We start from the raw sequence: 13,165 nt of genomic DNA, 5'->3' as shown, positions 1-13,165 counted from the left end.
CTACACCACTCCAGGTTCCTTCTACATAAGGAATAATACACAAGGAACAGCCGTGTATGGAATGTAGTGAGGACTTGGGGGAAAGCCCCCGAAGCCTAGAAGGGGGCTGTACTCCCTCCTTACCCCTCTCCCAATGGTCCTCAGTGGCCTGGAGAGGGTCATGTCTATTAGTGTCCCCTGCCTGACTCTCCAGTAGGATGTGGGGTGATACCACTTTGCCTCTGCCTGGTCTTTATTCATATGAAACCAGCTGGTCCCTCAAACTGCAGTATGCGTAAGACTTACAGTGGGAACGCAGATAAAAGCTGGTCTCTGAGCCATCCTGGTCTGGGGAAGGGTCCAGGAGTCTGTATTTTTAGCAAGCTGCCCCAAGTGATTCCGATGAGGCTGGCAGCACAACATATTATAGTGGGTTGGCCCAAAAGTTCGTTCAGGTTTTTCTGTAACATCTTATGGAAAAACCCGAACGAACTTTTGGGCCAACCCAACACTTGGAGGACAACTGCACAGGCTAACTTCAGAGGAAGGAAGAAGGAAGAGATTCTGCTACTTGTTTGTTAACGGCTGACTTCAGATGTCTGTAACAGCCCCAGCTGAGCAGTGATTTTCACTTAATGAGCAAATGAGCAGAGGAAAGAAAAAAACCATCCCCTGGACTGGGGATGGGTAGGGAGGGAACGACTGGGAAGCAGAGAGTCAAAATCAGGGAAACACAGATGAAGTGAGAAAAAGAGAGCGAGGACGTTCGTTCAGAAAGGCCACTTTATTGATGGAGATAAAACTGAAAGGAGTTCTCCACAGCCCTCCCTCACTCGTTTCAGTGGCTTCACTGGGCATCTGAGGCCAGCGTGGGCAGGCCTGTCACTGGCACAGGATGGGCAGCTCAGCCGGCCCCACACTGCCTGCTCCGTGTCAGGCGGCCACATAAAAACACATCACAGCTCGTGAAGATTTGTGGGTGCACCTCAGAATCCCCCAAACAGTTCCCGTGCACTTTTTTTTCACTATTGTACAAAATATGTTAAGTAGGAAAGGTCAGCTGTGCTGTGACATCTGCAGGACGTCCTTTGAGGATTACCGTCCCCCAAACATTACTTCTTATTGCAGTGAAACCTCTAGAAGGTAGAGCTGTACAAAAAAAAAAAAAATCTAAACAATTTTATTTTAAGAAGAGCAGCAACTTAACACTGCTTTAGTTCATTTAAATTTTCTTTCTCAAAAATACATTCCTAAATATACAAACTATACAATCTTGTCATTGTAATGCTGGTTTTTTGTGGGTTTTTTTGTTTTTGTTTTTTTTAATAATAGAACCCAAACTAAAAAAATCTGTTTGTCTTCAAACCGACAAGAGTGCTAGAGGACTCGTGACTCAGTACCTTCATATAACACCACATAAATAAATTTAGCCACAGTCTAGGTTCACAGCCTGGTCAGTGGAACAAAGGAAATACTTTTCTGGCGATTAGACGTCGTCCGCAGAGAGAGTCGGGATATTCAACCGAGGCCGGGTGAAAAATGCCATCTTCTCCCTGTAAAAGAGGTCATCCCTTTAAAGCAGGGTTTTCAACCCCACTTTATAGGTATAATGGGCAGGATAATTCTTTGTGGTGAGGCTGTCCTGTGTATGTAAGATGTTTAGCAGCATCCCTGGCCTCCACCCACTAGATGCCAGCTGCAAGCTCTCCCACCCCTCCTTCCAGTTCTGACAATCAAAAATGTCCTTAGGGACTTCCTTGGCCGCGCAGTGGTTAAGAATCCGCCTGCCGATGCAGGGGACACAGATTCGATCCCTGGTCTGGGAAGATCCCACATGCCGTGGAGCAACTAAGCCCGTGTGCCACAACTACTGAGCTCATGTGCCACAACTACTGAAGCTTGCACGCTCTAGGGCCCGTGCTCCAAGAGAAGCCACCACAATGAGAAGCCTGCGCACCGCAACGAAGAGCAGTCCCCGCTCGCCACAACTAGAGAAAAGCCCGCGCGCAGCAACGAAGACCCAACCCAGCCAAAAAAAAAAAAAAAAAAAAGTCCCTAGACATTGCCAAACGTCCCCCAGGGGCCCAAATCATCCCTGATTGAGAACCACTGCTATAGGGGACATTAGCAGGCCCAGCCACCTTCAGTTCCAATCAGAGGCCTCCAGAGACTAAAAGGGCCCTTGGGCCACTTCCACTGTTGGTTTGTTTTAGATTTCCAATTGGTTAGAAATAAGGGATGTCCAAATGCGGTTAGACAAATGACAGTATATTTTACATGTTTATATTCCACAAAGGAATGTGTTTTAGCACATACACAAACATAAGTATCTTTTCTGAGAGGACAACACGAGTCTAAATGCAAAGCCCTCTGTGAATGGGAGGCCCAGGCCCAATGACGTGGGGCGCTCTCCTGTGACACGCCTGGGTCCAGGGCGGCAAGAAGGCATCTCCCGGAGATCCCGGCAGGCAGCAGGCAGAGCTAGGGAGGCCCGGCAAGCATCCATCACTCCCAGGCTTATTTATCATTCAGCCAATCCTCTGCCATTACTGGGGATGGAAACGCTCCGAGGAAAGGGTGGAGCAGGCGGCTCATTCATTACACAAGAGGATATAACCCATTAGCTCGAGTTGTGGGGGGACGGATGAAGACAGCTGAGGCCGAGCGTCGCAGGGGTCACAGACCGCCGGGGCAGCTCGGCAGAGGGCGGACATCTGCTACAGAGAGAGCTGGGGCTCCGCGATGGAAGGGAGCAGCGAGGCTGAGCCAAGAAGACCGAGGCTGGGCGGGCGGCGGGGGGGGAAGGCAAAGCCGGCCGGCTGGGCGCCCACGCGCTGACCTGAAAGACTGCACTTCTGGGGGCTCCTTACAGCTCTGGCCTCGAAGCCTGTGCACGTCCTTGGCGGCCGACCTCATCATCTTGTCTGTCTGAAGCTCGCCCTTGTGCTCTGCTCGGTCCATCTGGAGGGCAAAGCGAGGTAGTAGAGAGTCCTTAGGGTCTCTAGAAATGGGTCAGCCACGGGGAACTTTCTGGCACAAATAAGGAGTCTGCTGCAGTTAAAAGGTTTGAGGGTCACAGAATAGGCACCCGGACGCTTCCTCTTCCACCACGGGATCCCCTTTATCCCGAACAATGAGGGGAAGGGATCCCATCATCTGTCAGACAGGACAGGTTTTTGGGGCCAGGAACTGAACACCTGTGGGGACCTGTCAGAAGTAAGGAGACAGGGGCTCCCAGGTAAAATGGGTGCTGCCTCTCTAATTCTCAGGGCCACCTAAGAAGGTAAACATTTTAATTACCTCTGTATTACAGATGAGGAAACTAAGGCTCAGGCATGTTAAGACATTTCTTTAACGTCAAACCAGTGAGAAACGGTGGAAACCCAATTCCAAGTCATGCAGTTGTGCTCAAGGGCTTTAGGAACGTTACACTCTTCCCTCCTGATACAAACCTATGGAAGCACTTTTGAGAACAAACCAGAGAGCCCTAAAATATCTATGTTCCATATACTTAAAAACATTGCATAAAGACAGAATTTTGGTCAATGAAGCTACCATTTAAATGGTTTTTTAATAGAAGCTCATCATCAGACAGTCACAGATGTACTATTTTTTTTTTCTATTTAAAAGGTCAGGTTTTCTTAGTTGGTGCTTTCTTAAGGTAGGGCACATATGCACTTGTTTTCTTACCTCTTTTTGCCTTGGCTACTAGGAAGCTCCAAGATAAATGTAATAACAACTACCATTAGATTAGGGATACATTTATTGCCTTCTCTTCCTTAAAACTTCCTCTAATTTTCTATTTTCTCTTAATGCTATTATTATAACTCTATTATAAGTACATTAAGGTATAAGTAATAAATAAGAAAGAAATCAACATTTCTGGAACTTCTGAATTACCAGAGTCAATTTGAAGCTCCCACATTAGTCCAGACCTAAGAAGCCCAGTACCACCTCCCTGCTCTAAGATATTGTCACCCGCATTGAGAGCTGGAATTTTAGCTAATGGCCCTCCCAACAATCCAGGCAGGCACCCTGTGTACGGTGCTCTTGCACTGCTTGGCTGTGTACAGAGAAAACTAGCAAAAGCCTAATGTTTCTGCCGTGGACCGCAATCCTGGCAGGTATTATAGAAATTGAGTCGAAGGTGGCCTCTGTGTGTTGGTCCTATGGTATTTATTTCTTCACCATAGTCCAGGATCTCAAAAGCCCACTGGTGCCAAAGTCAAATTTTTACCCATCCAACTGTTTAAAATGAAGCTCAAATAAGAAGATTTTTTAGCTGTTTAGAACCTGCCTATTTTGCATACCCCCTAAAGCTGTACCCAACTTCTGCTAGTCATAGATAAGATAAACCCCAGGGCTATAAGAGACCCCAAACTGCTGCTGCTTTGGTGTTCTCCAACCCAGAGACTCCTCATGGTGCTCTGAATGACATCATCTAGATGCCTAGGCCCCCTTTCCAACCCCCTTTCCCCTGCCCTCCTCCTCTCTAGGTAGTGGTCCCAGAACAGCTGCCTTTGGGGGTGGGTGGGCATTGTCATGCAGTGAGGGACTTCCCCCAGATGCAAAGTTGTGAAAGCAGCAGCCACTCAAATTAAACTCATTGTGAGCTCTGGCCATTTTGTGGTTATATCTTCTTCCCTGAGCAACTGCTGAAATCCCTCAAATGCACTACACTAGGGCAGGGACGCGAGCAGGCCTGTATTCCCAGGCACCTCCCTCAGGACAAAGTCCTGCCAGGAGCCGCTCCTTTCCCATTTTGGAAACGCCTGCTCTGTGGGACCGCATGGGCAGCCACTGGGGCAGGTCAGCGTTCTGTATTTACTCTGTTCAAGCGTGTGCCCCAGCGTAGATTAGGTACCCAACATGTTTGATGAAGGACCACCTGGAGGAATAAACGTGTAAACAATAAGCTCTTGCACACATAAACACGGGAATGCAGCAAAAGGACCTGGCAGCCAGGTAAAGAGTTAATAAAGTTTGCTGGGCAGAGGGATTCCTGGATCTCTTTGCTGTTGGGCGTGAGGGGACCTGGGAACACTCCAAGGGCATCACAGGGCTGCAGCACCCGTTCGAAGGTCCGGCCGGCCTCCCTGGCAGCAGCGCGCCCTCTGCGCGGGCGGAGCACCACTCACCCGCTTCTCCAACATCCTCAGCAGCAGGCGGAAGCGCGCGTCCTCCCGCAACCACGGTGGAAGCTCTTTCTCCCCATGGCTCTTGGCCTGTTCCAGCTGCTCCTTGAGCTCCTTCAGCACCGAGATCTCCTGAGTCAGCTGGCTGTGCCAGGTCCTGGTCGCCTGCAGGTCCAACTCAAGGTCCAGTGAGGTGCGTGGTAGGCGCTCAGCACGCAGGGATTTGACAGACGAAGGCTACGGAGGTGGGGATGGTTTTTGACCCGTTATTACAGGGCCGGGTCCAGTAAGCCCACACAATCCCCTGGTCTGAACCTCAGACACCCTCCCTCTTTCGTTCATCCGCGGGCTTCCGTTCCTTCAAAAATGGGGCTCGCTCTCCCCCTGGAGCCCGTCTTGATGTTTTCCATGTCTACTGCTCGTATTATTGAGCATTTTTATGTCCCAGACACGGTGCTAGGCGCTTTACTTCTGTTACCTCAGTTCATTTTCACAACCCTGTGAGGTCCTGACCGTTACTATATGCACAGATGAGGAGGCTCCCAGAGGTTAAATCACACAGATTATAAGCAGTAAAGCGGAGATTCCACCCCAGGAGCTGGCTCCAGAACCTACCCACTCACTCCCTACACGGCGCTGCTTTCCCTACTGACAGTGTCCTCAACATTTACCCTCTCCTTTACTGGATTCTTGTCACTATCCTGCTCTAAAGCTGTTCCCTCAATGCAGGTCTGTTCCCCATGCATTGACTTTGTGGTCCGGTAATGGACATCTATTGTTTCTGCCTGTCCAGCTTCCACTTCTCTAGTCTTATAGTAATAGCATCCTCATCTTCCCTTGGGGAGCCACTCATCTGCCATAGTCAATCCATCTGTTTCACATGGGGGGCTTCAGGGATAGGAATGTGACCTGAACCTGGCCAATCAGAATCTCAGTGATTGCTTCAGGGGTGAGCATGTTATCCAAGCCCAGGCAGTACCACTCAATTCTGGCACTTTTGCTGAGCTACTGGGAAAAAAGGCAATGTCTTTACACAGAGGCCGCTGAGCCAGCAAGATATAAACCTAGAAATGATCATGGTCGTCTTCACCAGCATATGGGGTAGCCCTGTTTAAGCCATCTGGAGAGAGCAGTGCCATGAGAGGGCGACTGAAGCTTGATGACATTGGTTCAGCTCCTGGATCAAACCATGCCTGAAGTCAGTCCAACATCCTAGAGTTTTCCATTAAATGAGCTAATACATTCCCTTTTTCACTTTCAAGCTATATTTGAGTTGAGTTCTTCAATTATCTGTATGTAAAAGATCTTGATTAACTATAATCATTAACTCTCCTCCTATCAGAAAACACTAATCATTAAAAAAGAATAAATGGCTGTGGGAGATGGAGTTCTAAGATGGCTCCCAAGATTCCTACCTCCTAACATACAAGCCCTGTGTAATCCCCTCCTCTTCAGTGTGGGTGGGACCTGTGAATATGATGGGCTATCACGCCTATGATTAGGTAACTGCAGGGAGTGAGTTGTAGGATGTGCAGGGGGAGCAGGCGGGAGCTTCTGCAGCTGCAGCATCATTTCTCCAGGAGTGGATCCCAGAACACCTGCTCCAGAATCCTCCGAGGAGCTTATTAAAATGCGGTTTCCAGGGCCCCACCCCAGCTGCCTGGATGAGACAGTCTGGGAGTGTGGTCTCAGAATCTGCATCATCAGCAAGCTCCCAAGGAGACTTGGTACTCCAGGGACTGCAGCACCAGCCAGCCACAGCAAACGGGGTGGGGCTGGGGTGAGACATGCCTGTCACTTAAGGCCATGTCCACGTTCTCCGGCAGCCAGCACTCTCTCCTTTCCGGGTGCGCCTCTTCTGCACTGCCTTCCTTCTCCTGCTCTCTCTAGTCCTTTCTGGAGACTTGGGCGGGGCGGGGTGGGGGGGACAGGCACAGGACCACTCTCCATGCGGGCTGTCAGCAGCCGCCCCTGCGTGGGGCTGTCAGCACGCTCTCCTTTCTCTGCATGTTCTCTTTCCCTTTGCTCTCTCTGCTTCTCTTCCTGACATTCTGGCTCCTGGGTTTCTTCTAGTTCTGCAAACTCGCCAGAACTGCTGTCGAGCCTGCGTTGAAAGGCCAAAGTGGGGAGAACCACACTGCACCTCCTGCGGCCCTGAACGGTTGGTGAAAGTCACTGTTGGGAGTTGGGCCATTGTCTAAGACGGCCCCATCCTGACCCCTCAGCCAAGTCTCCGTTAAGGAAAGGTCAGATTGCTCTGCGGGGACAGCTTGTGGCCTCTTCCCTGCGCGTTTGCAGCTGGACTGAGAGAAGCCCATGGGGGGCGGGGGGCGCCCGGCTTCTCCGCCAGCAGGGAGGCTGTCAGGACCAGCAACTGCCCAGTCAGCTAGACGACACACACCGAACAGAGTCCTGCCTGAGGCAGGCTCCCATCGGTGGCTGTGACGTCTTGGGTTGATTAGTTCTTAGTGACTCTGATTTCTACCCAAGAAAACAAAGCCAAGTATGCACACTCCTGATCTAACCCTATTGGTCATAATAACGATGCTACATTGACCCTCTGGCACTTTCCCCAGTGCCTACCCAGGCCTTACAGTTCATCAACTTCCATTTGCAAATATCCCCATGCTTGCGAGAGCGACTTTCTTCCAACCAGTGGCTGAGGAGAAACGGTCAGACGTCAGGGGATGTGTGTGCCGGACACACAGCTCGGGGAAAAGAGAGAGGAGCAGGTGGACACACAGCTCCGAGGTGATCATCTTACCCGCTTCATCCTGACGCTGCGCCGCTCCAAGGAATTTCGAACAAAAGGTGGCTTCTTGGACAGGGTGGAGCTGTCACTGTCACTTCGGTTCAGCTGCCAGAGAAAAGGCATGGGAAGCTAATGAAGGTCTAAGTGCATGCGGAAAGCACACTGAGTGTGTCCTCAATGATGCACACCCCTACGTGCCAGCCATGCGACATCTCATGTAACCCTTCCAACAACCCATGGGGGAGGAGACGGAGGGTTAGGGGTTACCGAGTTTGCTCAAGGTTGGAGAGCTGGTACCAGCATGGCGGGGTTGACACTCGACAGTGTGACTCCAGGATCTACTGACCTCTTGACCTCCTACGCTAAGGCCTATTTGTATCAACTCTTCCCTGTTGCCCCGAGAACCGCTTTCATGGCTGAAATGGAGCCCCTGTCAAGAATGACATATACATAAAAAAAGCAGCCCACAGGCAAAGCCTTGGGGACCACATCCCTGGAGAAGATAGGCCAGACACGCTCTGTGAGGGCTGTGCTGATCACAGCTCTCCCCTCCTCAGAATCCTTCAGTCACTTAGTGATATGGACTGTCCCCAGAGGGCTAATGTTCCTCATCCATAGCCAGAGATCAGGGCTATGGTCAAGGAAGATGCTTTTCCATTGACAGTGTGTGTCCCCAGTGGGAGGACCGGAGAGGGAGGTGAGGATGGTAGCACATCCCAGGATGTGTGAGGCGGGGGCTTCTCTCCGGAGTCGTATTTTCAAGTCACTGGGATCGCCACAGGCTGATGCTACAGAGTCTGTTTATTCTGGCAGCTGTCAGCTCACTGCTGCACGTCTCTTCTGAGAAGCTGTCCACATCGTCATTTTTGTGGTTATTAATAATTATTAGTGATAATGATATTAATAGTCCTGCTACGTTGATGAAATAGCTACTACACTAGGCAGAGGCTCAACCAGAATGAGAAATAGGCAACAGTAACCATGACGGCCACATGGATGGAGCCCCTACTATGTGCCATGGGCTTTACTGACAGTTTCATTTAATCTTCAAACAATCCTAACTGAGGGAACTGAGGCCTGGAGACATTAACACACTTTTATAAGTCATGCAGTAAGCATTTCATTCATATACAGTGAAATGTTCTGGTAAGCATCAGAACAAGAGTTCAAGGTCCCGTCTGTTTGACTCCAAGGCATGTCCTCTTCTGGCCCCCAGGATGAATGTAGGGCTCGGAGATGAAATGAATATACAGACAGAGGGGTGGACCATCCTGACTGGGGTGAATTCATACAAATAGACAGGCTGGATATCATATCAGAAGGGGAATTTATCCTACATTGTTTCAATCCATAGGTGACACTTACACAATATGTGTCATACCAACTAGAATATGTGTCAGGACAATAGATGCTTAAGTTGTAGCTGTTTTTTTTTTTTTTTTTTTTAGTATTTATTTATTTATTTGGTTGCACCAGGTCTTAGCTGCAGCAGGCAGGCTCCTTAGTTGCAGCACGTGGGCTCCTCAGTTGCGGCAGGCGGGCTCCTTAGTTGCAGCTCGCCAGCTCCTTCATGGCGGCACGCAGGCTCCTTAATTGCGGCACGCATGTGGAATCTAGTTCCCCGATGAGGGATTGAACCCAGGTCCCCTGCATTGGGAGCATGGAATCTCATCCACTGCGCCACCAGAGAAATCCCGAGTCGTAGTTGTTTATGTGCTAAAGACCATGTTATAAAACAAGCGATGAAAGCTACATTAAGTCCTTGAATTTAACTTTTTCTTAAAGATGTTGTAATGCATTTGATCTCAGACATGGTACAGAATATCGTTGCCTTTTTGTTATTTCCATCTGATGGCTAGGGAAATTGAGGAGCAGAGAGGTGAAATAACTGGCAGTCAGAGGGAGCTACAGGGAAATGAGAATTTTGGAAGGACTGTATCCTTCAGGTCAAAGTGAGCCAACCAACACATGTGCCATCATGGCTGATAAATATGCAGGTGTTAAAGACACAGGGCTTGGGGAGAGCTGCGGGGAGTATAACATACCGTCTCTACCCCTCACGGATTTAAAGTCCAGTGGGGGTCCCAAGCCCAGGAAACTCACCAGGTGACACAGGCCATGCTGAGGACCAAAGAAGGGAGACACCCAGCAGAGGGTACTTGATGTGCAGATGTGTGGCATCAGGCCAGAAGGGATTGCTTGTATTCAGAACAAAGTGCCCTGACTTTCGCCATATATGAAATGGGATTAATACAACATGCCTTGCAGGGCTGTTTGTGACATTAGATGACACAGGAAAATAGGGATTTTTTGCGGGGAGGGGAGGGGGTGCTAATCTAATTACCATCCTCTTATGACTCTTGGTGGGAGACGAAGCCCACTTTCCACGAATGAAGCAGAAAGTACCAGCGTCTTGCTTTCATGGCCTCCCGCAGCGGTAGGAGTCTGGCGGGGGAATCAGTGCTGAACCCCAGAGGCAGTGGCACAGCCAGCTGGGACCACGTTCTACAGCATCACTTGGGGTGTCCTCCCCTGACTGCCTTTGTGGTATGATTTTGGCTGTGGTCTGGCCCGCCTTGTTCCTCCCTGATTTCTGAAGTTGGTTCTACAGCTTTCTGATGAATATGTGTACTACTCAATTTCCTTTCCAAACATTTTTTCCCCGCATACACTGCCCACAGTCTGTTTCTATTGCTCGCTATGAAGAACTCTGACCAGTACAGGGCTTGGTACTGGGGAGTGGGGTGCTAGAAACCACAGACCGGGAGACAGGGAGCTGGCTGTGTACTGGAGGTAGGATGGGGCACAGCACAGGCACCAATATTCCCTGTTGGGAATTTGAGAATGCTCATTCTGTGGGTGAAAACCAGAGGGATATACTCGTTACCTGTTGTATCTTGAGAGACAGACCGCACGCCTAGAGTTTTAAGGGAAATGATAGGGAAAAAATTCAGGATGTTGTACCATTGGCTACTTCTTGTAGCCTTAAGTAAGAATCTACAAGAAACCGATAAGCTTGGGCTCAAGTGCAGTCAGAAAACAAAGAAGGAAAAATATACGGCTTTGCTAAGAAAGATGCTTTTTTTTTTTTTTCGATTTTGGCCACACCCCATGGCATGTGGGATCTTAGTTCCCGGACCAGGGACTGAACCCATGCCTCCTGCATTGGAAGGCAGGGTCTTAACCACTGGACTGCCGGGGAAGTCCCAGAAAGGTTGTTTCTGCCTGTGGCAGGTGATCCATGCAGACTAGGAATTTTTTTTTTTAATTTTTTTATTTTTTTTATTTTTATTTTTTTTGCGGTATGCGGTATGCGGGCCTCTCACTGCTGTGGCCTCTCCCGTTGCGGAGCACAGGCTCCGGATGCGCAGGCCCAGCGGCCATGGCTCACGGGCCCAGCCGCTCCGCGGCATATGGGATCCTCCCAGACCGGGGCACGAACCCGTATCCCCTGCATCGGCAGGCGGACTCTCAACCACTGCGCCACCAGGGAGGCCCCAGACTAGGAATTTTTTAATCTGCAGCCCTGCAGGGTTGGAAACTGGTCCAGATAATAAAATATGGGAAGGGCCCAGCATAGTGCTAGGCATGCTAAAGATGCGTAATAAATGGGACTGGAGCTCTTTGTTATTCAAGGATGTCAATCCTGAAAAGGCCACCTAAGGCGAATCCATTTACACAGGAGACCAGAGTTTTATTGTAAATATTGGGGAAAAAAGTTTGAGTTTTTAGTTGGAAAAGAGAAGCACTTTTCAGAAGTTACATTTCATATCTTCCATTTGACAAAATTACAACTGCATTTTAAATCCTGATGACAAAGGATGAATCAAACACTCATTTCTTTTGGTGTGATGTTTCCAACAAGTGACATTCTTCACTTTGTGTTTGATTTCCACTGCACGTTCATAAAGTCGGGAATTTTGCCAGAAACAGATTATCCATTACCCTAAGGGCTTTTCTAAGTCCTTCAAGTTATTCACATTTGAAACATGGATTGGATTTTCCTCTTCTTCAGCTGTGTGCTCACTTAACTGCAAGATTCTTCACTTGTGATTCACGAATTCCCTCACGTTAAAATCACATTCAGGGCTTCCCTGGTGGCGCAGTGGTTGAGAGTCCGCCTGCCGATGCAGGGGACACAGGTTCGTGCCCCGGTTCGGGAAGATCCCACATGCCGCGGAGCGGCTGAGCCCGTGAGCCATGGCCGCTGAGCCTGCGCGTCCGGAGCCTGTGCTCCGCAACGGGAGAGGCCACAACAGTAAGAGGCCCGCGTACCGCCAAAAAAAAAAAAAAAAAATCACATTCAGTGACTGCAGGAAACCCTGTACCTTTCGCAAGATACGCAGCTACGTTGCAGGTGCTCACATTGTCTTTTCAGATGCTTACAAGCTCAAATATTAGCTAGACAATTGACACAGATGGAAGAGGTTTACGTTATTTCTGGGAGGTATTACAGGGAATGTTTTGGGGGGACTAATTTGAAAAGTAGCCAGTAAATTAGTGAAATTGTCATGTTATGAAAAAATTACCTTCCCTACTCAAGCTTATAATTGGAGGCCTTGGATACTGAATATCAGATATTGAACCCCCCATATCCCCTCCCCCTCCCCAATAACAATAGGCAGGTGGGCGGCAGGTTGACAAGGTGGGGCAGGTTCTATGGGCCTTTCCTGCGACAACTTATTGGCACACTAGGCAGGAAGGTTCTGTTTATGCTTCTGGTTATTGCTCGTTGGTTCTTCGCGGTAGGAGGTAAGGAAGGCAGGAGGTAAGTAAGGATGTCGACATGTCATTTGAGTGTCAGGAACACGGTCTTGGTTTTGTAGCCCCAGCAAGCAGCATGACCCCTCAGACGGGGTAGACTAATTAGATAGCAAGGCAAAGGGATCAGGGGGCCAAGCCTACTGCACGGCTTCTAAATCCAGCGGGGCCCGCAAGAGCAGGTCGGCAAGTGAAATAGGTTCAACGGGGCCAGGTGGAGGCCCCAGTGAACTTGAAAGCCCTGCCCCTCCACCCCTCCAAGCGCAGTGGCCCTCACTGCTCAGATCCAGCCAGTTGTGTCTGTGACAGAATGTGTAGCCCATGGGGGCAGACAGTCCCTTTTTTTCCCAAGAGAAACTGGAATTTTATTTGAAACCTCTTCATTTTTAAAAAATTTTAATTGAATTTCCTAAGTTTTCATTGTTAGCAAAAAGTTCGATTAAAAAAACCCCTAGACCCATGACTGAGTAATAACAGGTCTGTTGCTATTTTGTAACCTCAGGCTGCAGGCTGCAATTGCCCTGGAAGGGGAGGAACT

The 13,165-nt window shown here is 49.3% G+C and overlaps 1 protein-coding gene across 3 annotated transcripts in view; it reads right to left on the bottom strand.

Moving 5' to 3' along the window:
* Window positions 1-481: 481 nt before the first annotated feature.
* WWC1 (WW and C2 domain containing 1) overlaps window positions 482-13,165 on the bottom strand; it is a 148,686-nt gene continuing 136,002 nt past the window's right edge. For 2 of the 3 annotated variants that reach the window (XM_082622426.1, XM_082622428.1), the window contains 4 exons: window positions 7,879-7,971; window positions 5,118-5,351; window positions 2,819-2,940; window positions 482-1,532 (listed from right to left, as the gene is read on the bottom strand). In XM_082622426.1, the coding sequence (XP_082478552.1) occupies window positions 1,466-1,532; window positions 2,819-2,940; window positions 5,118-5,351; window positions 7,879-7,971 (516 nt within the window). In that variant the 3' untranslated portion in view covers window positions 482-1,465. The remainder of the gene's footprint in view (window positions 1,533-2,818; window positions 2,941-5,117; window positions 5,352-7,878; window positions 7,972-13,165) is intronic. The other variant, XM_082622427.1, reaches the window with a different exon arrangement.

Source organism: Mesoplodon mirus, assembly GCF_964341445.2.
Source record: "Mesoplodon mirus genome assembly, chromosome: 5".
NCBI lineage: Eukaryota > Metazoa > Chordata > Mammalia > Artiodactyla > Ziphiidae > Mesoplodon > Mesoplodon mirus.
This window is presented reverse-complemented; position numbering and strand designations above follow the sequence as displayed.